Source organism: Amblyraja radiata, chromosome 12 (assembly GCF_010909765.2).
Source record: "Amblyraja radiata isolate CabotCenter1 chromosome 12, sAmbRad1.1.pri, whole genome shotgun sequence".
In the NCBI taxonomy this organism is placed as follows: Eukaryota; Metazoa; Chordata; class Chondrichthyes; order Rajiformes; family Rajidae; genus Amblyraja; species Amblyraja radiata.
In genome coordinates this window covers 45,816,809-45,842,703 of record NC_045967.1, presented here as the reverse complement: position 1 = coordinate 45,842,703, position 25,895 = coordinate 45,816,809, and the positions used below count along the sequence as shown (strand labels likewise).

Here is a 25,895-nt window from a genome sequence, read left to right as displayed (position 1 = left end):
CACCTACAGCCTTGCGGCCAGATTTGGCCTTGAGTCCAGTGGTACAAAGTACAAATTTCCTTGGTAGAGGTACTCTATGTCTGGGATATGTAGCTTTATGGATGATATATTATTGACCCTTAATAAGCCAAGAATCTTTAAATATTACTTGTAAACATGTGGTATGGCAGTTGTGGTTGAACACACTAATTTCACTGTCTTACCCAGAAAATAAATGGAGACACTTTATGAAAGAGGCTTGCTGTGAATCTGCACCATGTACATGCTGTGTCTATGTTTTTGCGTTATGGGTGCACCATAGAAACCAAAAGCCCCTCCATTTAATTTGCACATGTCTCTACCAGCGAGTTGCAATTGATCTTGTTAGTTTAGTTTAGAGAAACAGCACGGAACCAGGCTCTTCGGCCCACCGAGATCGTGCCGACCAGTGAACCCTGCACACTATCAGCATCCTACACAGACTAGGGATAATTTACAATTTTACCAAGCCAATTAGTCTACAAACCTGGGAGAAAACCCACGCAGATCACAGGGAGAATGCACAAACTCTGTACAGACAGCACCTGTAGACAGGATCGAACCCGGGTCTCTGGCGTTGTAAGGCAGCAGCTCGAGCGTTGCGCTACTTTGCCATCTGACAATTATCATACTTTATTGTTGCAGAATGGCACCTGTTTTCAAGTGTCCAATGAAAGGAACTTTGCAAAGGAGATCCTCCCCATGTACTTCAAGCACAATAACATGGCAAGCTTCGTCAGACAACTCAACATGTGTAAGTCCACTATATCGTGTTGGTTTGGCAACGAGCTGTAATGAGGGCTAATTTTGAATGGAAACTGGAATGCAACTTTCCAAATCCTGAAGGTTTCTGTTTGATCCCATTGATTTTGAAGGGAAGATTATGATGAGATTTGCTGGAGATTGATTCCAATGGCTTTCTTCCAAGTGGTCAACGGTGCTGTTTGCTTCCGCTGCACTTACGGGAAGGCCAATGGACATGTCTGGTCGTTCAGACAGCTGCAATGGATCAATGTGGTGAAGGAGCCCATGTTAGGCAATCACACTCACACGATCAAAGGGTTGTATTTGGAGAGGGGAATACCTTGCATATCTAGAGCTGCCTTCAGCCTTTGCACTTCATACCGAGGAAAGGAAAAAAATAATGGCCTGATGGTCGCCCTTGATTGGAATGGTGTTATCAGTTGTTAAGACTGAGCATGAGAGACAGCTAGAAAATAACCAGGTGGGAATGAAGGTGAGAGCAGAAGGATGGGAATTGGAGAATGATTAATGTACTGGGGCCTTGGCAGTTTCGGGAGATTATCTGGAGCTGAAAGAAGAATAGCCAAGGTGTGGCATCTCATCTACTTGTATACAAGCTGCAATGTAGAGAGAAAGAGAGAGAGAGAGAGAATGTGGCTGAAACACTGGAGCTGTGCAGAGGCATTAGGTTATGTGAGAGCAGGTGTCAGAGGTTATGGGGAGACGGCAGGTGAATGGGGTGAGGAGGGAGAGATGGATCAGCGGAGGAGGCTTGATGGATCAAATGACCCAATTCTACTCCTATTCCTTATAACCTTCTGAGCAGCTGAGAAGAAAGGGAGATCTGGGAACATTGGGAATAGGTAAAGAGCAAGACATGAACAGTAAGGCCAAGGTAGTTTATCTGAATGTTCTAATCAAGCTTGTTTTGTCGAACATAGAGCAGTACAGCGGAGGAACAGGCCCTGTGGTTCACAAAATGTGTATGAAGGAACTGCAGATGCTGGTTTAAATCAAGGATAGGCACAAAATGCTGGAGTAACTCTACAGGACAGGCAGCATCTCTGGAGGGAAGGAATAGGTGACGTTTCTGGTCGAAGCCCTTCAAGGGCCTCGACCCGAAACATCACCCCTTTCTTCTCTCCAGAGATGCTGCCTGTCCTGCTGAGTTATGCCCCTGTCCCACTTAGGAAACCTGAACGGAAACCTCTGGAGACTTTGTGCCCCACCCAAGGTTTCCGTGCGGTTCCCGGAGGTTTTTGTAAGTCTCTCTACCTGCTTCCACTACCTGCAACCTCCGGCAACCACCTGCAACCTCTGGGAACTGCACGGAAACCTTGGGTGGGGCGCAAAGTCTCCAGAGGTTTCCGTTCAGGTTTCCTAAGTGGGACAGGGGCATAACTGTCTAACTTTCGCTCACAATGTTCGTGCCGAATATGATGCCACGTTATAACTGATCTCACTGTCCTTTCTCTCTGAACTAGGTGATGTGGGAAGATCCATGGCCTATTTAAAAACAAAGATTTTATCATCGGCATTTAAAATAAAAATCTATTTAATTCTTATTCAACAGATGGCTTCCACAAAGTGGTTCACATTGGTGTGGGCCTGCCCCGAGATTTGGATGATGCAATTGAGTTTCAACATCCACATTTCAGACAAGGAGAGCCTCAGTTACTGGACAACATTAAAAGGAAGGTGAGTGTAACTCACAGGTGGGTTGTGGTTGCAATAAACTTTTCCTCATACGATACGATATTACTCTATTGTCAGAACAAAGTCTGAAATTTGTTTTGCATCGCAGCAGCTCCATTTACAGCATCACATAAAAGAGACTTGAAAAGTCATGCATTAAGACATCAAGACAAGACCCAAAAATAAATACATTCAACACAACATTACAATAATGGAAGACAACATTTGAGGCCCATCAGCGTGCATTTGATCTGGGATTAAGCCCCGTATATAATTCGAGGATTGACTGTTGCACAAAAGAGTGCTTCAGTCCGACTTTATTACATTTTGGAGCCCTATATCTCCGGTTTGATGGTAACAAATTGTATTCACTGTTCAGAAAGTGGTTGGGGTCAGAAGAAATATTGTTGGCCATCCTCAGTATGTTTTTATGGTAGGATGTATTCATACAATTTCTGAAGTGGTTGACCTACAATCTTTGAGCAGATTTGTAATTGTTGGAGCCGTTTTGATTTTGTAGTCGCAGACAAATGCTTGTACCATGTAGTGTTACAATACTGTAAAAAACTCATTATCACATAAATCATTTGACCGTCAAATCACATTATAGGTATGTTATTTCTGATCTCAACATTGATTTTCATCATTTGAGATCATCAACCAGTCAAGCCTTTTTTAGTTTAGTTTAGAGGTACAGCAGGGAAACAAGGCCTTTGGCCCACTGACTCCATGCCAACCAACGATCTCCACATACTAACACTATCCTCCACACACTAGGGATAATTTATAATTTTACTGAAGCCAACTAACATACAAACCTGTAGGTCTTTGGAGTGTGGGAGGAAACCGGTGCAGCCGGAGGAAAACCCACGCGGTCACGGGGAGAACGTGCAAACTCCGTACAGACTACACCCATGGTCAGGATCGAACCCAGGTTTCAGGCACTGCAAGGCAGCAACTCTACCGCTGCAGTTTTCGTCCCAACTTCAACCTTCCCTCTACCCTTCCCTCTACCCTTCCCCACTATCTCTGCAACTTAAAACTTGCATTGTTTCCAGGTTTTCCACCTCTGGCGAAAGGTTCACCAACCTAATTTTGATTGATTGGCTTCAGCATGGAAACAGGCCCTTCGGTGAGTCCATGACGACCATCGATCATTCGTTCATGCTAGTTCCATGTTATCCTGCTTGCGCACCTACACCCTTCACACCAGGGGCAATTTACCAAAGTCAATTAACCTACAAACATGCACGTCTTTGCAACGTGGGACGAAGCCAGAGCACCCAGAGGAAACCCACGTGGTCGCAGGGAGAATGTTCAAACTCCACACAGACAGCATCCACGGTCAGGGTTGAGCCTATTTTTCTGGCAATATGAGGCAGCAGCTACTGTGCTATTTGTTAATTCTGTTTCACGTTCCACAAGATGCTGTCTGGCCTGCACATATTCCCAATGTTTTCTGTTTTGATTTTGAATTTCCAGCATCAGTAGGATCCTGGTTTTGAATGATTTCACAGAATGCTGGCGGCAGTCTTAAGAACATTTCTGGCTGATTTAATTTTTAATTTTAATGTAACAATACACCCATGCACCATTCTGTTAGTTAATTTCAATTGATTTCTTATTGCTATTTTTAATATTACAAGTAGCAAACTTACCTACTCTGCTCCTGTTAACTTCACTTTACAGACTGGTAATTCCTGAGACTACCCAGCACTAATATTTTTTCTCTCTCCAGCCTATAGATTTCAATGGGGATCCCAGGCCTGTACATGTTGTTTTAATGTTTTCAGTAACTTCTAAGTTCATAAGTCATAGGTGCAGAATTATGCCATTCAGCCCATCAGGTCTACTCCGCCATTCAATCATGGCTGATCTACCTTGCCATCTCTACCCCATTCTCCTGCCTTTTCCCTGACACCCTTACTAATCAAGAAATGATGTATGTTTTTGGTTATTGATGTAATTTAAATTGTTTTCAAATACCTCATGTCACAGACATTTACAATCTCTTGAAATCAATATCTGTGCAAAGTGTGGGGTTTGCTTCTGCCAAAGGCATTGTGTGGTTGTGGCCTGTCTGAGACCAGCCTAGTGTGGAAACCATGCACAGCATTACCTAGTGGCTTGCATCACCACCATAGTATGTCCCATTGATATATTGTGTGTCTTGCACTGCAGACTCCAAATAAAGAATGTTTAAACAAATTAGAAAAGAGCAAATCAGGGTAAATTGTGAAACAGCAAAGAGTTTGTAGCAACCCATAGCAAATCTATGTGAGCAATCAGGTTGACTGCTCAAGGGTAAAAAGTTCAATTCAACCAGGGCAGGCAGCTATAATTTTGTGCCAATTTAAAGTCATGTATATTGTCATTACTTCAGTTTTAATGTAATAATAAAAAGGAACTGCAGATGCTGGTTTACACCATAGCTAGATATAAAATGCTGGAGTAACACAGCTGGTCAGGCTGCAACTCAAGTGAAAATAGATAGGTGATGTTTTGGTTCAGGCTTCTTCAGTCACCTATCCAGAGACGTGTAAGAAGGAACTGCAGATGCTGCTTTAAACTGAAGATAGACACAAAAAGCTGGAGTAACTCAGCGAGGCAGGCAGCATGGGTAACGTTTGGGTCGAGACCCTTCTTCAGCCTATCTGTCTGTCGGTCTACCTATCCAGAGATGCTGCCAGAGCCACTGAGTTAATCCAGCATTTTGTGTCATACTTCAGTTTTATGTCGTTATTTATAATGGGATAACAAAATGTGTGCAAGGGTATAAAATGTTTGTACCTCTACTCGCTGGAGTTTAGAAGGTTGAGAGGGGACCTCATTGAAACTTACAGATTAGTGAAAGGCATAGATCAGGGGTCGGCATCCTACAGCCCGCGGTCCGAATGCGGCCTGTAACCTGAAATCATCTGGTCCGCAGGCAGATTTTATTCCCCGTAATCATCCGGCCTGCCGGGCGCCCCGAGCAGTGGCTGGGCACCACAAGCAGCGGCTGGGCACCACAAGCAGCAACCGAGCGCCCAGAACAGCGGCCAGGCACCCCGAGCAGCGTCCAAGCTCTGGCTGTACTGAATCCTGCGCAAAGCCGCCGGCACGGCCACGCACCTTCTGTGAACACGTTTAAGAAACAACTGCAGATGCTGGAAAAATCGAAGATGGACAAAAATGCTGGAGAAACTCAGCGGGTGAGACATGCAAGGATTGCATGAGGCTGCCTCACCCGCTGAGTTTCTCCAGCATATTTGTCCACTGTTAGAAATATTTTTCCCAACTACACCAGCAACAGTATTAAAGATATAACCTGAATGTTTATGCTCAAATAAATCAAAGAGTCAGAAAATCTCTGCAATAGCTTTACTTCACCATGGTGATAGACCCAAGCAACGATGTGCACAGAGCGTCCACACCAAATGCCGGCGCTATTTCTGACTGGCAATACAGAGAATTCACACATCTTTATACTAATACAACAGCCATAAGCACATGGTTAGTAATTTTCCATTACATGAATGAAGGTTAGGGAGGCAGGGAGTTTATAGGGAGGAGAGCACCTGCCAAAGCACCAATAAGACCTTATTGTTTGGAAACACATATACAGGATGATAGCATTATCATGGAATGTCATAAGGATGAGAACAGTTCTTATCTATGTTCTCTCAGCTACTGCAAGGCCGATTTGTGATCCATTCTGCCGGATCACTGCAAAAGCTTGTTTTAACTACATGCTAACATCTTTAAAGCATTAATTAAAGGTACAGTCCCCGATATCTATAGGAATGAATTTTTCTATCATCCACCTTCTGTGAACACGTGATTTGATGCCTGCCATCCAGGTCGGGGTGGGGGTGGGATCCATGTGTACACGTGATAGATGTGGCCAGCCATCTGCTCACAGACATGTGTCCCGGCCCCTATACAGAACAAGGTTGCTGACTCCTGGCTTAGATAGAATGGATGTGGAAAGGATGTTTCCACTGGTGGGAGAGTCTAGGACCAGAGGTCATAGCCTCAGAATTAATGGGTGCTCTTTTAAAAAGGAGATGAGGAAGAACTTCTTTAGTCAGAGTGTAGTTAATCTGTGGAACTCATTGCCACAGAGGGCTGTGGAGGCCAAGTCAGTGGATATTTTTAAGGCAGAGATAGACAAATTCTTGATTAGAACAGGTGTCGTGCGTTATGGGGAGAAGGCAGGAAAATGGGATTAAGAGGCCGAGATCAGCCATGATTGAATGGCGGGTTAGATTCGATGGGCCGAATGTCCTATTTTCTACTCCTATAACACGTGAATGTGTTTTGGAGAATAAATTTCCATAGTTCACACTGTGAAAAAATAGGTGCTATCACAGAGTCATAGAGCTGCACACCATAGGAATGGGCTCTTCCCATTTGCCTGTATTTGGCCCGCAGCCATCTAAAACCTTCCTAGCCATATATCTGTCCATATGTTCTTTAAAAAAAATCAGAATTGTTTCTGCTTCTACAGTTTCTGGTCCACTCCAGGTACGGGCCACCCTCCGAGTGAAGACGTTTTTCCGAGGGGCCGATCCCTGTGGCACTCCCCTGGTCACAGGCTTGCACATTGTTTGGGATATTACCTGGCTGGCCCCACAGCTAAAACCCGTAGAAGCTGTTTCCTAACGTGCAACTTTTTTCATTTATATTTAAGGTTTCTGTGAGCCGAGTTGATGACCGTAAACTGAAACAGCAAGAGGTGTTGAACATCTTGTCAGAGGTTCGACAGATGAAGGAGAAACATGACTTGGCTGACGGCATGATTCTGGCATTTAAAAGGTTTACATTTTGTTTTAATTTTGATCATGTCAGCTATAAAGTGTGTTTCAATTTTTAAGAAACTAAATTGTCTGAAAATAGGATTTCCCAGATTAAGCAAAACAGCCCTTTCTGTTTTCCCTTTGTAATAGGGATACAAGAATTATGAAAGGTATAATGAATATTTATGGGTATTTCAATAACAGTGATTGAGGTACTTCATTCCCACATCCCACAGACAGCACCTGAGGTCAGGATTGAACCCGGGTCTCTGGCTTTAACAGCTGCATCACTATGCTGCCCTTTAGAAACATAGAAAATAGGTGCAGGAGGAGGCCATTCGGCCCTTCGAGCCAGCTCCACCATTCATTGTGATCATGGCTGATCGTCCCCAATCAATAACCCGTGCCTGCCTTCTCCCCATATCCCTTGATTCCACTAGCCCCTAGAGCTCTATCTAACTCTCTCTTAAATCCATCCAGTGACTTGGCCTCCACTGCCCTCTGTGGCAGGGAATTCCACGAATTCACAACTCTCTGGGAATACGTTTTTTCTCACCTCAGTCTTAAATGGCCTCCCCTTTATTCTAAGACTGTGGCCCCTGGTTCTGGACTCGCCCAACATTGGGAACATTTTTCCTGCATCTAGCTTGGTCCAGTCCTTTAATAATTTTATATGTTTCTATAAGATCCCCCTCATCCTTCTAAACTTCAGTGAATACAAGCCTAGTCTTTTCAATCTTTCCTCATATGACAGTCCCGTCATCGCCATCTTCACTAAACTGTATGGGACTTCCAGCATAGTAGAGGGCAGCTTCTGTCCTTGCCGGCACAAGGCATTGCTAACTGCTCGAGTTGCAGGATTGACAACATTTCCTGGGAATCCCTGAGATTGTCCTAAAATGGAGCAAGGCGTGGAGACCAGACTGTGGCGGCAAGAGAGGGGAGATAGGACTTTCTCCTTTGCCTTTCCAAACCACTCCGACCCCTGGGGTCCATCCAAGGCAAGACCTGCACCTGGTATCATTCTTCACTTCAGCCAGAGAAAATTAGCAAAAGGAAGTTGTAATTGGAGTCCTAGAGTCATATAGCACAGAAACAGGCCCTTCGGCCCAACTTGTCCGTGCTGACCAAGATGCCCCATCTAAGCTTTATCCATTTGCCTGTGCTTGGCCCATATTCATCCAAACATTTTGTATCCATGTACCTGTCAAAGTATCTTTTAAATCTCTTTATTATAGTGCCTGCTTTAACAACCTCCTCTGGCAGCTCATTCCATCTACCCACCACCCTCCGAGTGAAAAAAATGATTCTGTGGTTCCTATTAAATCTTTTCCCTCTCACCTTAAATCTATGTCCTCTGGTTCTTGATTCTCTGACTCTGGGGAAAAGACTCCTTGCATTCATCCTATCTATTCCTCTCATGATTAATACAACACTATTAGATCATCCCTCAGCTTCCTCCAATGTAAGGAATAAAGTCCTAGCTTACCCACCCTTTCCCTACAGCTCAGGCCCTTGAGTCCAAGCAACATATTTGGTGATTGCAGGTGATACAAATGTAAAGCAACAGTTAAGCAGAAAACTGGGTAGTTGTTCTCTCATCTTACATGGGTGCTGAAATAATCAGTATGCTAGGTATTGCCAAAGGTTTGATATTTTGGATTTCAGGGTGGCAAGAGCCTCTCAACTTGGGTGGGGGAGGGATTAAGAGAAATCTGCAACTTAGAATATGTTACACTTTAGTCTTTGCATGTGGCTTTAAATATTCTTGGAAAGCTCATGTGGATAGTCAAATGAGGCTTGCAATACAGACTTGTGTGTTTCCACAGGGAAAATGAGGCATTGTGGAAGGAGCTATCAACCCTGAAACAGAAGCAATTACAACAGCACAAAGTTATCCGCAAGGTGCGTCATTGAACATAGTAATGCAGCAAAGTTTGTTCCTTATTCCAATATTCAGTTGTACTTTTATATTCAGGCAAAGTTTTACAGGTGGTCAACTCAATCTGCAAATATGCATGTTTTACAAAATATTTTAACAAGATTTCAGTGCTCTAATATTTGATCACGCAGAGCTGATTGAGGGTCAGAAAAGGTCCTGTGTGAAATCATGTCCCAGAACATAAGTGTCTTCAGTGGTGGAGCAGGGGTGAAAGAGAAGTCGAGTAACTGGAAGATAGACACAAAATGTTGGAGTAAGTCAGCGGGACTTCTGGAGAGAATGAATGGGTGATGTTTCAGATCGAGACCCATATTCGGACTAGAGTCGGGGGAAAGGGAAACGATAGATATAGACGGTGATGTAGAGAGATATAGAACAGATGAATGAAAGATGTGCAAAAAAGTAACGATGATAAAGGAAAAAGGCCATTGTTAGCCGTTTGCTAGGTGAGAACGAGAAGCTGGTGCAACTTGGGTGGGGGAGGGATTAAGAGAAAGGGAATGCAGGGGTTATTTGAAGTTAGAGAAATCAAAAGTCATACCACTGGGTTGCAAGCTGCCCAAGCGAAATATGAGATGCTCTTCCTCCAAATTGCATTTAGCCCCACTCTGACAAAGGAGGAGGCCTAGGACAGAAAGGTCAGTGTGGGAATGGGAAGGGGAATTAAAGTGTTTAGCAACCTGGAGATCAAGTTGGTTCACGCGAGCTGAGTGAAGGTGTTACGTGAAAGGATCGTCCCATCTGTGTTTGGTGTCGCCGATGTACAGGTATAAGAGTCCACATCTTGAACAACAGATACAGTAGATGAGGTTGGAGGAGGTGCAAGTGAACCTCTGGCTAACCTGAAAGGACTGTCGGGGTCCCTAGACAGTCGAGGGAGGAGGTATAGGGACAGATGTTGCATCTCAAGCAGTTGCAGGGGATGGTACCTGGGGAGGGGGTGGTTTTGTTGGATGGGATGAGTTAACTAGGGAGTTGCGGAGGGAACAGTCTCTGTGGAAGACGGAAAGGGGGTGGAGACGGGAAGGTGTGACTAGTGGTGGGATCCCGTTGGAGGTGGCGAAAATGTCGGGAGATTATGTGTTGTATGCGACGTCTGATGGGGTGAAAGGTAAGGACTTGGGGGACTCTGTCCCTGTTGCGACAAGGGGGAGGGGGAGCAAGGGCAGAGCTGCAGGGTACCGAGGAGAATAACTCAGCGGGTGTCGGATTAATGACATTACAGGCTTTGTCGGGTCTCTGAATACCAACCCATTATGTTTTTAGACCATTTCACTCTGCTTTTTTATTTATTTTTATCAAAGGCAATGACTTCACATTTAGCCACATTTTGTTTCATTTACCATGTCGCTGGCCGCTCACTGGAGAAGCTGGGGGTAGTATTCGACGCAGGGAAGCCATAGCAGATTTCAGGGCAGCATTCAAAATTCTGGATGATGTGGGTTAAAAATAAGATTACCGCTGTTTAACTCGATGCCACAGATTTGGAATATTTGGCAAAATTCCTGGGGGAAACTAGGAAATTTTCTGTGATCCACAGTGAACTGAACTACTTGAAAAGGTGGCAGCAAAATCATTCATGGGGGTGTGAGAATTTGCAGAGCTCTGGGCACCATGCAAGAGACTGACTTAATGGGAATCCGTTAAACAACTGGCACGGACATCTTGTGCTTTGTGACTCTGTAACTTGTAATTCACATCCTCAACATATCCTTTTCTGCAGATCATCCACTTCATTGCTAGTATGGTGCAGTCAAACAGCATGGCTGGAATCAAGAGAAAAATGTGAGTAGACCATAGACAACAGGTGCAGGAGTAGGCCATTCGGCCCTTCGAGCCAGTACCGCCATCCCTAATCAGTACCCCGTTCCTGCCTTCTCCTCATATCCCCTGACTCCGCTATCTTTAAGAACCCTATCTAGCTCTCTCTTGAAAGCATCCAGAGAACCGGCCTCCACCGCCCTCCGAGGCAGAGAATTCCACAGACTCACAACTCTGTGTGAAAAAGTGTTTCCTCGTCTCCGTTCTAAATGGCATACCCCTTATTCTTAAACTGTGGCCCCTGGTTCTGGACTCCCCCGACATCAGGGACATGTTTCCTGCCTCTAGCATGCCCAAACCCTTAATAATCTTATATATTTTAATAAGATGCCGTCTCATCCTTCTGAACTCCAGAGTGTACAAGCCTAGCTGCTCCATGTATTAATGTGCTGGATTCCTATTTTTGTCATTTAATTCATACAAAATATTATCTTGTATCTCTAGTAATTTGTTGCACATTCCTCCAGGCCTCTGATGATTGGTACTTCTGGATTACCTCATTCCTATGCCAAGTACAGTCGACCCATCACGATGGATTCTAGTCAGGCTGGCACTGCTGTGCATGACATTCCGGTAGGTTAAAGTTCACTTTGTTTGTTGAGAAATGGAGATTAAAAAGATGGGGCAAGGAAGAGTGAAGATGAGTAAATCTGTGAAGTGATGATTTCCCCTTCTAGACTTCCACCATTTTCTATAGATAGGAAAGGTTTTGAGGGATATAGGCCAAATGTGGACAGGTTTTCTCCGGGTGCATTGGTTTATACCCACACTCCAAAGACGTACAGGTTTGCAGTTGGCTTTGGCAACTATTGTAAATTGTCCCTAGTGTGTCGGATAGTGCTAGTATGCGGCGTGATTGCTGGTTGGCACAGACTCAGTAGGATGAATGGCCTGTTTCCGAGCTGTATCTCTAAAGTAAAGTTAAATTTTGATCAGCCATGATCATATTGAATGGCGGTGCAGGCTCGAAGGGCCGAATGGCCTACTCCTGCACCTATTTTCTATGTTTCTAAATACTCTAGCATTTAGTTGGCAGGTACTACATAATCCTTTTCAGCTTGTTTCATAGGCTGCCCTCTGCTCTCTGCAAGAGGTTGAGTGGATTACAGGGTTTTTTTGGTCCCAGTGTCTAAACTCTTCTTGAAAAAGATTTCCTCCTAGTTTGAACTTTTTCTTCCCACAACATACCTGCCTCATTTGCCCAAAACCAGGGAGAAGGAATGATGAGTGCCGTAGAAGTTGAGGGGAGATGGGGGAGGAGAATTGGGAGGAAGGTGGAAAATGCTCTGTTGAAATGGGGGTGAATGGATGAGTGACATTGTCGACTAGCGAAGTGAGTTAGAAATCGAATGTATCACTGAAGGATTTTGCTTCATATTTCCTAAAGGATGGGAGATTTCTCATCAGGGAATTAGACGTTGGTAATTAGAGTAGAAACAAGAAAAAGCAGATGCTGGTTTACAAAAAAAGGCGCAAAGTGCTGTATTAACTCGGCGAGTCTGGCAGCATCTCTGAAGAACATGGATAGATAATGTTTCGGGTCTCGACCCTGATCCCGCCTCAAAACATCACCAATTTATATTCGCCAGAGATGCTGCCCGACCTGCTCTGTTACTCCAGAACATAGTGTCGGTTTGGTCATTCCTATTTTTTTTTTTTTCCGTTGAGCAAGCTTGAATCTTACTGCTGTGGATTTGTGGCTTAGGATAAGCAAGATAAGCTCATGGCAGGACCTGTATGGAATAAAGAGATTAATGCACTTTCCTTGATTAACATGTTTAGAAATGTGAAACCTGTGAGAAAAGTAGCGTTTATCCCGGAGGCGTTATCATCTCTGAAATCACTCATTTGATTGGGAGTCCCGAACACTGTTCCGAAGAACAGCACAGGTAGGAATCTGTGTCAGAAACCCACTCTGTTTTAAAGCTTAGCTGTTAGATTTTTTTAAATTATTGAAGAGCAGCCTCACCCGAATGGCAGTCATTTAGGACAGACTCTTCAGATAAACAGATCTTCAAAAAACTGTTCTCGTGCAATGTGTTCAATATCGTGATATAATATCACACATACCATGTAGCAATGTTACAAAATTTTGAGATTTAAAAAATCAAGTCTGCAATTTATCCCATCAGATAAAGCATAAAAAGAAGTTTAATTTGACACCTAATTCACTTTCATATCTTCAGTATTAAAAAAGTTATGGCCATTTTCATACTCGGAAATCAGCATCTTGTTCCCTATTGATTTTCCATTGACTTAACACAAAAGCTGTGATCAAGGACAGTGAAATGGCCATAACTTTATTAAAAATTAAGAGAACTGAAAGAAATGTTCAGTTATTATAGATTGAAGCATTCTGAAACAAATATTAAACAATCTTACTTGGATGGCCTGAAATTAAAGCATATAATTAGTTAGTTACTCAATTGTAGCTAATTCCAAAATTCAATTACTAGATCTAAACATCTATCCATTTCTTAAGGAAAGATTAACATTTTTAAATAGCCTGTGTCCAAATAACATTCACACAATAATTCACAATAAAACATGATTTTAAAATCTCATTGACATTAATTTATAGGCCAAATGGAAGGAATTTAGTGTTCAATTGCTGTAAATTAATGGCCATTTAAATCAGCTTGCAAGTGGGATTCTGTGGAACGCGATGGTTTGGAACGCTGCCATTGCGGTGAATTTGAAGCCCATATGGCATGAAAGATACTGCGGGATTGAATGGGCCCCCAAGTCAGCTACTCGCAACATAAAATTTTGTATAAAGGGATCTTAAGAAGCCCTTTTTAATGTAAAAATAAACAACCTACCTTGCCTTGTCCCCTACATGAGATCCGCCCCGTTGTCGGGGTCGCGGCTTTAGAGGATGATTTTTAATCTACTATAACAATTAAATAACCCAATTTAGTTTTAAAATACCTGCAGCGAACGAATTTCGCAGCGATTATTCGTCAGCAAATAAGTAGGCTGAACAACATCGATTTCAACAGCCTAGAGAAAATCGCGTTTTAAACCCGCCCCCTCTCAAAGGCGCCAAAGTCGCGCACACGGCCAGCGACAGAACTGCAGCACTGCTGAAGGTAAGTTTTGCAACATACCTAGACCATGTATGGCAGCAAATTAGTGACTTGATCTAAAAAGAACCTTTCCTCTTCTCTCTGACAGGAGTTCTGCAGCAGCCTCACTCACTGCACATCTTCCCCACCCAACAATGGGCCATTATGGACCCTGCTCTTCCTGAGGTCCCTGTTTTGTTTCTTGCTTTCTCTATCTTTCAGTTTGAAGAAGGGTTCAGTCCCGAAACGTCGCCTATTCTTTCTCTCCAGAGATGCTGCCTGACCCGCTGAGTTACTTCAGCATTTTTTGTCTATCGTCGGTATTAAAAAGCATCTGCAGTTTCTTCCTACACGTAGAGACTTGATCTTTTCTTTTCTCTGAGCTGATTTTATCCAGTTCCTATTAAACTGGCATCCACCATCTGGATGATAGATAGCCCTTATCTCCCCACCATCTTCTGTGACTCCAGTGGTTAAGGCTTCCCTGATACCATAAGCCTACAGTAAAGAAGTTACATCATTCACACAATGTCTCAATTACTTTGATAATGCTTCATGTCTAGTTTAGTTTAGAGATACAGTGTGGAAACAGGCCCTTCGGCCCACCGGGTCCGCACCGACCAATGATCCCCGCACATTAACACTATCCTACACCCACTAGGGACAATTTTTACATTTACCAAGCCAATTAACCTACAAACCTGCACGTCTTTGGAGTGTGGGAGGAAACCGAAGATCTCTGAGAAAACCCACGCAGGTCACGGGGAGAAAGTACAAACTCCGTACAGACAGCACCCGTAGTCGGGATCGAACTGCAGCACCTGTAGTCTCCGGTGCTGCATTCGCTGAAAGGCAGCAACTCTACCACTGTGCCACTGTGATGGGCTGGAGTGTTGTACAAGCAGCAGACTCCCATACATTTGTTATCCAGCTTAAAATAAATGTCCTCTCCCATCCCTTTCATCTGTCAAACTCTGGCTGCTGTGATGATTTTGCCTTCTTGGCTAAATGTAACTTTAATACAAATCCAAACAGTTGTTGTAAAATGGTGAGAAGTTTGAAAACGGACACCTTGTAATGTTTTATACGCACTCTCTAATTACTTAGAACAGTGCAAATAATTGTCACTTTTTCACAAATGTATCAACACCTCTAAGAATGGAACAGTGACTGGGTGGTCTAACTTCTGTTCTAAGAAGAGGAGTTGCTACATTACTTCATAACTAATGCCTATTATTTCTGATGGCGTAAAGAAGTTAACACTTGTATAGCATTGATTGCTGGAGATGTTGCATGCTTTATTTCTACCTGTCTATTTTACTGTCTACAGTTTTGAGATTGGAAAGCGGAGAACTGCTGAAGAGCTGTTCAGCACAGACACAGACAACCTGGTTGACACGTCCAGCACAGTGGCTTCACAATTCACATCACATGACCTGTACCACACACTTCTGGGTGAAAACTGTCAAATGACCACAGAAGACAATTCTGACCGGTGAGATTCTGCTTAGAAAGATAGAAAGATAGAAACATGGAAACTAGGTGAAGGAGTAGGCCATTCGGCCCTGTGATCCAGCACCGCCGCTCAATATGATCACGGCTGATCATCCAGAATCAGTACCCCCCCCCCGTTCCTGCATTTCCCCTATATCCCTTGATTCCATTAGCCCTAAGAGCTATATCTAACTCTCTCTTGAATACATCCATTGAATTGGGCTCCACTGCCTTCTGTGGCAGAAAATTCCACAGATTCACAACTCTCTGGTTGAAAAAGTGTTTCCTCATCTCAGTCCTGAATGGCCTACCCCTTATTCTTAAACTGTGACCCCCTGGTTCTGGACTCCTCCCAACATCAGGAACATTTTTCCTGCATAAAAAATATGATGTTTGAAAAGTAAACTTAAGAATTAACGCTTGTTTATTCTCTCCCTTCACCACTCTGAGATTGTGCGTGGGTGACGGAGGAGTCTTAGCTCATGGGTCAATTTGAACCGTCTAATTTTATTTAACTGACTGAAGAGCGCACACTCCACGGGACAAAATGCCTCCTGCTGGGAATGGGATGGTTCAATGGTTCTTTATTATCATATGTACCGAAGTACAGTGAGATTCAGTCTGAAGAAGGGTCTCGACCCGAAACGTCGCCTATTCCTTCTCTCCATAGATGCTGCCTCACCTGCTGAGTTTCTCCAGCATTTTTTGTCTACTCTTGGAGTACAGTGAAATGCTTTTTTTTTGCATATAATTCAGTAAATTATCATGAGACATGGCATAATGCCAGATTAAGTACGAACGTGTGTAGAAATAGCCCACTGAGACAATACACAAGAGTCACCAGGTCTTGGCACCAGTAGTGGAAAGTTTTGTGGATGGTAATGAATGAATATTGTTGAATCGGTTGTTCCATGACCATCATGATAGCCAGAGATAAAATTATCTGCTGAATAAAAATTGTTAACAGCAGTGGTCCATGCTGCACAAGATTCTGGTGCACGGACATATGTTTTTATCAGATGATGGGAAAGAAGCGTGGAGGTGGAGAGGGGTATGAAATATGCACAGTGCCTTCAGGAGTTGGTTACATTGAATGCATCACCATGACAGAGGGAAGAGCACCTGTGATTTGGTGTAACTTATAGCTGAGGATTTTTTATTCCCAGTTTGATGCTGGATCATGTTTATCTTGCATCAAGCCTAGACACACTGATGCATGGGGCTTCCCATCTAGTTTGCACTTTGCATTTGGGCAATGTACAAAGTGCTCAGCGTTCTGTTGATTGATTATACCTTTAATAATCCTTTACAGGAAATTACAGTGCCACGACAGCTTCAAGACAGACATAACACCACACAAATAGCTTCCATACTTAACAAGTTAAAATACAAGTTAAAATACAAGTTAAAATACAATTAATGAAAAAAAGTGCAGTTATTTATGCGCATTATATAACCTTATAGCAGCTGGTAAACAGGACTTCCTATGTCTCTCAGTTTTGCACATTGGTGCAATCAGTCTCTGACTGAAGTGCTGCTCTTGATCACCTTCAGGGCATGGAGTGGGTGAGTGGGGTTGGTCATTATTGAACCCAGTTTGCTCAGAGTTCTGGCCTCTGCCACCTGCTGGACCGTTCGTTGCTCAGCCCCGACCACTGAGCCGGCCTTCCTGATCAGCTTGTCCAGTCTGTTTTTGTCCGCTATGCGGGCGCCATCTCCCCAACAGGCCACAGCAAAAAACAGAGCACTGGCCACCACTGAATGGTAGACACTGCACAGTAGGGGTTGGCAGTCGGCTTTGTCCCTTCCTGTACACCGCCTCCATATGACACTTCCAGTCCAGCACACTGTCAAGCTGCACCCCAAGGTACCTGTGGTTAGCGACCACCTCCACCTCAGTGCCCTTAATGGTGATTGGTGTTGCTTGAGTCCTCCTCCTCCCCCTCCTGAAGTCCACAACTATCTCCTTGGTTTTTGTGGTGTTAAGATGGAGGTTATTGTGTGCACTCCACTCCACAAAGTTACTTATTATGTCTCTATACTCCTCCTCATTGCCCCCTTTAATGAGGCCGACAACAGCTGTGTCATCCGAAAATTTCTGCAAAAAGCAGCTGTTGGTGTTATATTGGAGATCCGCTGTGTAGATGGTAAACAGGAACGGAGCCAGCACAGTTCCTTGTGGAGCCCCTGTGCTGCTCAAGATGGTGCTTGAGACATTGTTCTGTAGGCGCACGTACTGTGGTCTGAGGGAAAGGTAATCCAAACACCACAGTACCAGTACCTGTTCAATGGTACAATCCTTCTTCCAACTCATCTCTCCCCCATGTCCCAACAAATGTCGTGGAATAATATTTGGGGAATAAAATGCAAGAAACAAAATGAAGAGGACACATACCTTGCAGTTTAGCTCGAGATACAGCGTGGAAACAGGTCCTTTGGCCCACCTAGTCCACGCTGATCAATTATCACCGATACACTGGTTCTATCCTACACACTAGGGACAATTTATAGAAGCCAATTAGCCTACAAACCTGCACGTCTTTGGAATGTAGAGGGAAACCGGAGCGCCCGGAGAAAACCCACATGGAGAATGTACAAACGCTGTACAGGCAGCGCCAGCAGTCAGGGTTGAACCCGATCTCTGACAATTTAAGGCAGCAGCTTTACTGCTACACCACTGTGCTACCCATTGTAGCTTAACTGACAAAGTGATACCAAGTCATCACCCATTTTGAAGCATTACTGTGATGTTGAGACTGGGAATATGCAAGACTTAAAAAAAATACTGCTCCTTATCAAAGTGAGTTGCTGATATCTATTTTTGATATTTTGGGAAAAGACTGATTAAGGGCTGGAACTGGTCACTTTGAATTAATCATCTCATTCTATGTTGTTCTTCCTTTTCTCTCCAGGGGTGAAATAATTGACCATTTGGATATGATTGACAACAGTTTGGCTCAGATGCATTCCTCCCTCAGCGATAATCGACTAGACATCAATTTGGATTTACTCAAAGATGTGAGTTGAAATACAATTTATCTTTTCTAAGAGCAATAAAATATGTAGATCTGTGTCTTTCCTGATAGCCATTGAGTTACACTGACATTTTACACGGAACTGGGCCCTTTGGCCCATCTAATCGATACCAACCATCAAGCATCCATTTACATTGATGCTAAGCCGAGCCTATTGTATTTTTCCAACACTCCATCGACTCCTTCCTCATTCTCCAGCTACCACTACACAAACCAACCCACCAACATGCACGTTTCCGGTGCATGGGTGGAGATCAGAACACTCACTTGGAAAACCCACGTGGTCACAGGGAGAGCATGCAAACGCTACACGGACAGCACCAGACTAAATGGGCCCACATATAATTTCTCCATGTCAACAAAAAGCTGGCCTGAGTTTGGTTTACCCATGAAGGCCTTTCATTAGATGCGGATGAAGGATGTTTCCACCAATGGGAGGGTCAAGAACCAGAAGGCACAGGCTCAGAATAAAAGGACATACCTTTTAAAAAAAAAAGTGGTGAGGAGGAATTTCTATAGTCAGAGAGTGATGAATCTGTGGAATTCATTATCACAGACGGCTGTGGAGGCCAAGCCAATGGGTATTTTTACAGCAGAGATTGACTGGTTCTTGATTAGTAAGAGTGTCAAAGGTTATGGGGAGAAGGCAGGAAATGGGTTATAGACAATAGGTGCAGGAGTAGGCCATTCGGCCCTTCGAGCCAGCACCGCCATTCAATGTGATCATAGCCTAATTCAGCACGAATGACTTATGAACTTATGTGTTTCCCCCCCACTAGAAAAGTGGCGGATGGGGAGAAATAATGCATGCATAAGCAAGATGAAGAACAAGCACTGACAGGGAGCACAAATAACCAATGAACCATGAAAGGGAATGCAAACAGTGGCACCATCCTAGCATCAAAATATCAATCAACCGTTCTTGATAATTTGGCAGTTCTCTGCTTAGTCATCAAGTCAAAGGAATTTGTTGTTTTTTTCAGGCCAGTGGGAGACTTGCATATTGAGTGTTCTTAAGAATGGGCTGTTTCTTAACTTCCAAGTCTTACCATCAAGGCCGCATTAAAATATTAAGACTTCAGCAAATTTGCGAATTTGTTGCACAAAGCAATTTTTATGTCAGAGAATTTGCAGCGTGGGATGAAGTTAATTAATTGTCTTTGCTTTTGTTCCATGAATTGAGTTGAAAATCAATTTCCACGTGTCATTGTAGAGTCATACAGCGTGGAAACAGGCCCTTTGGCCCAACTTGCCCACACCGACCAATATGTCCCATCTACACTGGTTCCACCTTCCTGCGTTTGATATCCCTCCAAACCTATCCCATCCACGTACTTGTCTAGAGTCATAGACTTACAGTGACATTGTATGTCCCCAGAAATCTTGGGGAAAATAAGTGGCATTATATGTTCATCTTTAATAACATCTTAAATAACCTGAAGGTACACAAAAAAGCTGGAGAAACTCAGCGGGTGCAGCAGCATCTATGGAGCGAAGGAAATAGGCAACGTTTCGGGCCGAAACCCTTCTTCAGACTGATGGGGGGTGGGGGGGTGGGGAGAAGAAAGGAAAAAGGAGGAGGAGCCCGAAGGCTGGGGGATGGGAGGAGACAGCAGGAGGGCCGAGGAAGGGGAGGAGACAGCAAGGACTAACAAAATTGGGAGAATTCAATGTTCATGCCCCCAGGATGCAGACTCCCCAAGCGGAATATGAGGTGCTGTTCCTCCAATTTCGGGTGTTACTCGCTCTGGCCATGGAGGAGACCCAGGACAGAGAGGTCGGATACGGAGTGGGAGGGGGAGTTGACCTCCTCTCTTAAATAACCTGATCTTGAGTAGTCAAGGAGAACCATTGAGTTCCAGAAAGCCCGCAGCATGCTCAAAACCCACAAACTGTGCGAAGCACTCTAGTTATAAGATCTTTTACATGTTGGATAAGATCACGAGAGGCATTAAGCCATTTTAGTAAGAGTGCAGTGTGTCTTCGGTTAAGCAGTTACACTTCTGATTACTTTTTTATCCCCAGCTCTACAACCCATCGGTTGGAGGATTAGTAACAACATTTCCTGAAGTAGGACTGGACAACAGCAAGGTACCCAGCTCACGGAAAATGATATCATTATAACCAGTGGTCTATTTTCAGCTGGTTGCAGAGAGTCAAGAGAGAGCCGATTGTTGCCCTTTACCTCAAATGCCACTTTTTATTATGTCATTTGAAAATAGTTAATCCCAGATTGAAGAGATGGAGAGATATCTTTGGGCTTCGAAATTATAGTTGGGAGTAGGTTTATTTTCTAAACAGAGCATGTCAATTGGAGTGCTGCGGTTAATGTTAGCAATTTTAGGTTAGAAGATAGTAAATTTGCCTTAATTTCTCTTTTTTTAAATCTGGTCAAAAATATCGAACACATGAACCCTAATGGGCGCCTGCAGGAGACTATGCAGTCGCCACATGTTCGCGGGTGGTTGCCGGGGAGTCGCCTTCATGGTCGCGAGGAGTTCCCGCATTCTGGGAACTAGTCGCGGCCTCATTATGGTCGCCGCAAATTTTTCAACATGTTGAAAAATTAGTGGCGACTAGAATGAAGCCGCCATGGAGAGTAGCGAGAATTCTCGTGCCCTAGGTGGGTCGCTAGGAGGTCAAAGGTTCTCATAGGTTGTAGTCGGTGCTGACCGGTGAATTCCATTGGCCCATTGGGGGAAAAAAATGTAAGCAGTAGTTTTCAGAAACAAGGATAAGCGACCGGGAATGTTAATGTCCGCCGAGCTTCAGAGCCGTGTATCTCATTTTTCTTAAATGTTGTCTCCACACCTTCTCCCTCCATCTCCCCCCCCCCCTCTTTTAAAGGACTTGCCATACACTGTGCTTTAGCTGTCTTAATTACAGCGCCAACCTTCCTGTTCATTGCGGTATCACCTTGGCTTTGCACCGTGTGAATTTCACTTAGACAGCGCTCCCCCTGCTTGTCCTGTCCCCCGCCCCACCTAATCTGAGGAAAGACATTCTTGCCATGGAGGGAGTACAGAGAAGGTTCGCCAGACTGATTCCTGGGATGACAGGACTTTCATATGAAGAAAGACTGGATAGACTCGGCTTGTACTTGCTAGAATTTGGAAGATTGAGGGGGGATCTTATAGAAACGTACAAAATTCTTAAGGGGTTGGACAGGCTAGATGCAGGAAGATTATTCCCGATGTTGGGGAAGTCCAGAACAAGGGGTCACAGTTTAAGGATAAGAGGAAAGTCTTTTAGGACTGAGATGAGAAAATCATTTTTTACACACAGAGTGGTGAATCTATGGAATTCTCTGCCACAGAAGGTAGTTGAGGCCAGTTCATTGGCTATATTTAAGAGGGAGTTAGATGTGGCCCTTGTGGCTAGAGGGATCAGGGGGTATGGAGAGAAGGCAGGTACAGGATACTGAGTTGGATGATCAGCCATTATCATATTGAATGGCGGTGCAGGCTTGAAGTGCCGAACGGCCTACTCCTGCACCTATTTTCTATGTCTATGTCTACAACAGGCTGGTGGAGGATGCGATGTGTGTGTGTGTGTGTTCCACTCTGACAGTCGCCGTTCCAGTCGTCGGTTTCTCAGGTGACTACGGCAACTTGACGGTCACCGGCAGTCGCCTGAAAAATCGCCTAAGTGGGACGGGCCCACAAGTGTTAGTGGATTTAGGAACCAGGAACCAATTCTGTTATAATCAAAATTGTGTGATTAATAATGTTCATACCTTGCCACATTGATATATACAAATTTATGAGTCGCAGCTAAGTATTACTGAACCTGTTCTTGCAGAGGGTAAATGGACAAAAAGATAATGATGTACACGAGGAACAAGATTATACAGAATTGCAGGTCAAACAAGGTAAACTGCTCTTGATGATTTGGGATGTAATATATCAGATTGCTAAACTAATAATGGAAGATTATAGATAAATATCTGTTTGTTGGCTTTGCACAATTTTAAGCTTGGTCTCAAGCGAGCCTTGCGGGTCGACCCGCGGTCGATGAGGATGCGGGGAAACCACTGTGAGGTGGGGGAGGTGGATGAACAACAATGAACAATTGTAGTGGGGGGGGCTCACCGGGAAGGGGGGGAGAGCAATAGGGAGGAGGGAGAACAAAGGAGGAGCTGGCGGGGGCACTTTGTTAGCTCTGACGACTGTTGCATACCTTGGGCATGCAAGCAAAGAATTTCACTGTGCCCTGTCACATGTGACAATAAACTATTCCATTCCAGTCCAACATTGGGAAGTATCTGGGTTGACTGAGATCACTTGTGTTTCTCAGAGACTGACTGTGTATGTGTGTTCAGAACAGTTGCATAGTGTGACAATGGCCGTTCATTTGTTTATACTCTCTGTAAACCTTCCTCTTGTTCCTCGCTCATATTTTCAGGTGAAGTTGAACGTCGAGATTGCAACAACCTGCCTTTCTCAAAGGAGGAAGTGGATGAGATCGATATGTTGCCGACCTTACTGGAACTGGCGGAAGAGGCCAGCGATGTCACATTTTTCCCCAGCGACATCTCAATTTTTGACAGCGACACTTGAAACCAAGGATGCCATCCGATCTACAACTAAACGACACCTGGCTTTTTACTAGATGGTGCAATTCTTTGAAATGGTAGAACATTGCGTTCCAGCTGCAAAGCAGAATTTCCTCATTAACGAGCAGCAAATATCTAGGCTCCGTGTGTTCCTTTAGCTTGCACTTAATGACATTAGAATAGCGAGCAGAATTATCCACCATTCAGTGTCCTAAAAGTGACCGCGCTCTTCCTTTTGACAAAAGCTAACATCATTATAAAAGAGACTGCTGTGTGATATAAATGGACAGGTCAGCTTTGGGCTGGTCAACTGGCCGCCTTTAGTGACATTTCCATCTCTGCTCCACAAAGTGCTCGAGGCAAACTATCACTAGATATCAACAAGGGTAATGACGAACTGAAGCTCTGGTAGACAAGGGAAGGGAAGGGAAAGACAACATAGGAGATTATTTATTATTAGCTTTTCCTTATGTTTCTTTGGAATAGGAAGGAATAGCAATACTTTATTGTCACATGTGGCTAGGCACAGTGAGTATTCTTTGCTTGCATACACAATGTATACAAAATCAGCCATGATCATATTGAATGGCGGTGCAGGCTCAAAGGGCAGAATGGCCTACTCCTGCACCTATTTTCCATAGCAGCCACCTACAGCCCTGACAAAGTTACAAAGCACGCTGGCTCCCCCTCTTGTCCCCCACCAGTTCCCCCACGCCCAGTCCCTATTGTCCATTGTTCTCCCCCTCACCTCCCTCACGACAGTCCCCCCCCCATGCCGGGTCCTCCATTGTTCTTCCCCTCCCCCCTCACATTGGTTTTGGATCGCCACCAGCCATGGGTTTCCTTCTGTGTGCAGTTAGTTGTGTGATAATGAATATTTAGCATTAGCTGAATGCAACAAGCCCACTGTAAAAGCTGTCTCTGTGCAGAGACCTTTGACATAGGGACCCTTTGAGTTTTGATTATTTTGGCATTTACCTACCTGTTATTTCCAGTCCTGGTCCTGATCTGGTCTGTTCATCCTTAATTTCCAAAAGGGTTTCACTTGCACAATTTCTGGTCTTTATTTTCCTTGTTGCATCGTGGCAAATGGTGAAAGTTTGGAATGTTTTTGTAGCGGGTTATTTTCTATGGAATAGTCAATGAAATGGGAGAATTAAACATAAAATGCAGGGAGCACCCAGAAGGTTGGTCAGCACTAGTGCATAGTTTGACAGAGAAATGTTGAACACAATCTTAGCTTACCTGCTGCTGACAGGCCTGCATTGATTTCCTATTTTTGTATTGAATTCAGAATCAATTTTTGAAAGCAGTTGTAAAATGGACAGGTTTAATCATTTCTTCCACTGTTATTGTAACATCTCAGTCTTTGCATTTCTCCGCTTTCCACACAAACGCAACGCAATCCCATTTTGGATTTCTTCTACTTGTCTAATTGTATTGTTATTCACACAAGTTCTACAGGCCGAACCACACCCAGCCAACTCCAAACAATTATTTTGGCTACACAAAAGCCCACAAAGTGCTGGAGTAACTCAGCGGGTCAGGCAGCATCTCCGGAGAACATGACTAGGTGACATTTCAGGTTGAGGCCCTTCTTCAGATTATTTTGGCCAGATTATTTTGAAGACAAAATACGAGAATATTTTCTGGGGTGATGGATTTTAACTTTAAGATTGGACAGGAGCAAAGGTGGTTGATCTCCATGAAGCAGAGATTGCAAGGATATTCAGCTGAGGTGGACAAGTTCATGATAGGTGTAGATAGAGTAAATCGAGGGAATCTGATTCAAGTGGAGGGTGGTTGGGAATCTAGGGGACGTGGATTTAAGGTGATGGCTAAAAGATGCAAAGGGAAAAAACATATTTTACACAGTGAGTGTTTGACAACCTACATCTCCGTGGCTGTTCGAATGGTGAGGACAGGCAGTATTAAATTACCTTTCAAAGCTTAGCCAGCAATCTGGCACAACTTTCAGCATTTAAAATATTGTGTGGTGCTCATGATTTATCCAGGCGGCACCCTATTTAGCAGGGGAATCACCATTGCAAGGATAATGCTTTACAGATGCTCTGAACACATTTTGGAGTAGGGAGGCTTCTGCTATGGGTTGACCTGACAGGATGCTGTGTTTATCAACCCTACGTTAGACCATGCAATAGGTCAGTGTCGACGGTATAATCACTACATTGAGAAACTGAATCACTTTGATCCAAGACTCTGGACAAAACAAAATAAGGTTGGCTGACAAAAGATTCCTGATACTGACTAAGTTTGGATTGTGAAGATGTAGTTGTGATGATCATGTCGCATGAATGTCTTATGCCTGAATTGCAAGGTTGATTTTTTTTTTAAATCACACATTGACTGTTGTCCAATAAAAGATATAATGTTTCATGAAGAGCTACTGAAACAGTGTAAAGTTGATAACTTCAAGGGTGAATGCATTGGTGAAAAGAAGGAACCGTTTTAACTGTCCCAGGATAGCATCTCCCACTACAAGGATCCTTTCAATGTCAATGCAATGTCAATGTTAGGATCGTGTTGAGTTCCTTGAGGGATTTTGAAGCTTCACTCATCCAGACAAGTGGAAAGTGTTAGAGTGTCCTCTTGTCTGTTCAATGTACGTGTGTACAGTACATTAGTTATTTATGAGGGTCATTGATAGAATAATTTCACAAACATGCAAGGAAAGATAGACATAAAGTGGTTTATTTCTTTAAAAAAAAATCCTTTTAACGT

The 25,895-nt window shown here is 43.8% G+C and overlaps 1 protein-coding gene across 1 annotated transcript in view; it reads left to right on the top strand.

The window, feature by feature from the left end:
• Positions 1-25,556, top strand: part of LOC116979159 (heat shock factor protein 1-like) — a 33,715-nt gene extending 8,159 nt beyond the window's left edge. Inside the window, exons 2-13 of the mRNA XM_033030685.1 lie at positions 664-772; positions 2,336-2,460; positions 7,133-7,257; positions 9,068-9,143; positions 10,904-10,965; positions 11,469-11,574; positions 12,784-12,890; positions 15,400-15,564; positions 18,476-18,581; positions 20,624-20,689; positions 22,400-22,469; positions 23,003-25,556. Of these exons, the coding sequence (XP_032886576.1) occupies positions 664-772; positions 2,336-2,460; positions 7,133-7,257; positions 9,068-9,143; positions 10,904-10,965; positions 11,469-11,574; positions 12,784-12,890; positions 15,400-15,564; positions 18,476-18,581; positions 20,624-20,689; positions 22,400-22,469; positions 23,003-23,157 (1,272 nt within the window). The 3' untranslated portion in view covers positions 23,158-25,556. The remainder of the gene's footprint in view (positions 1-663; positions 773-2,335; positions 2,461-7,132; positions 7,258-9,067; positions 9,144-10,903; positions 10,966-11,468; positions 11,575-12,783; positions 12,891-15,399; positions 15,565-18,475; positions 18,582-20,623; positions 20,690-22,399; positions 22,470-23,002) is intronic.
• Positions 25,557-25,895: the final 339 nt, after the last annotated feature.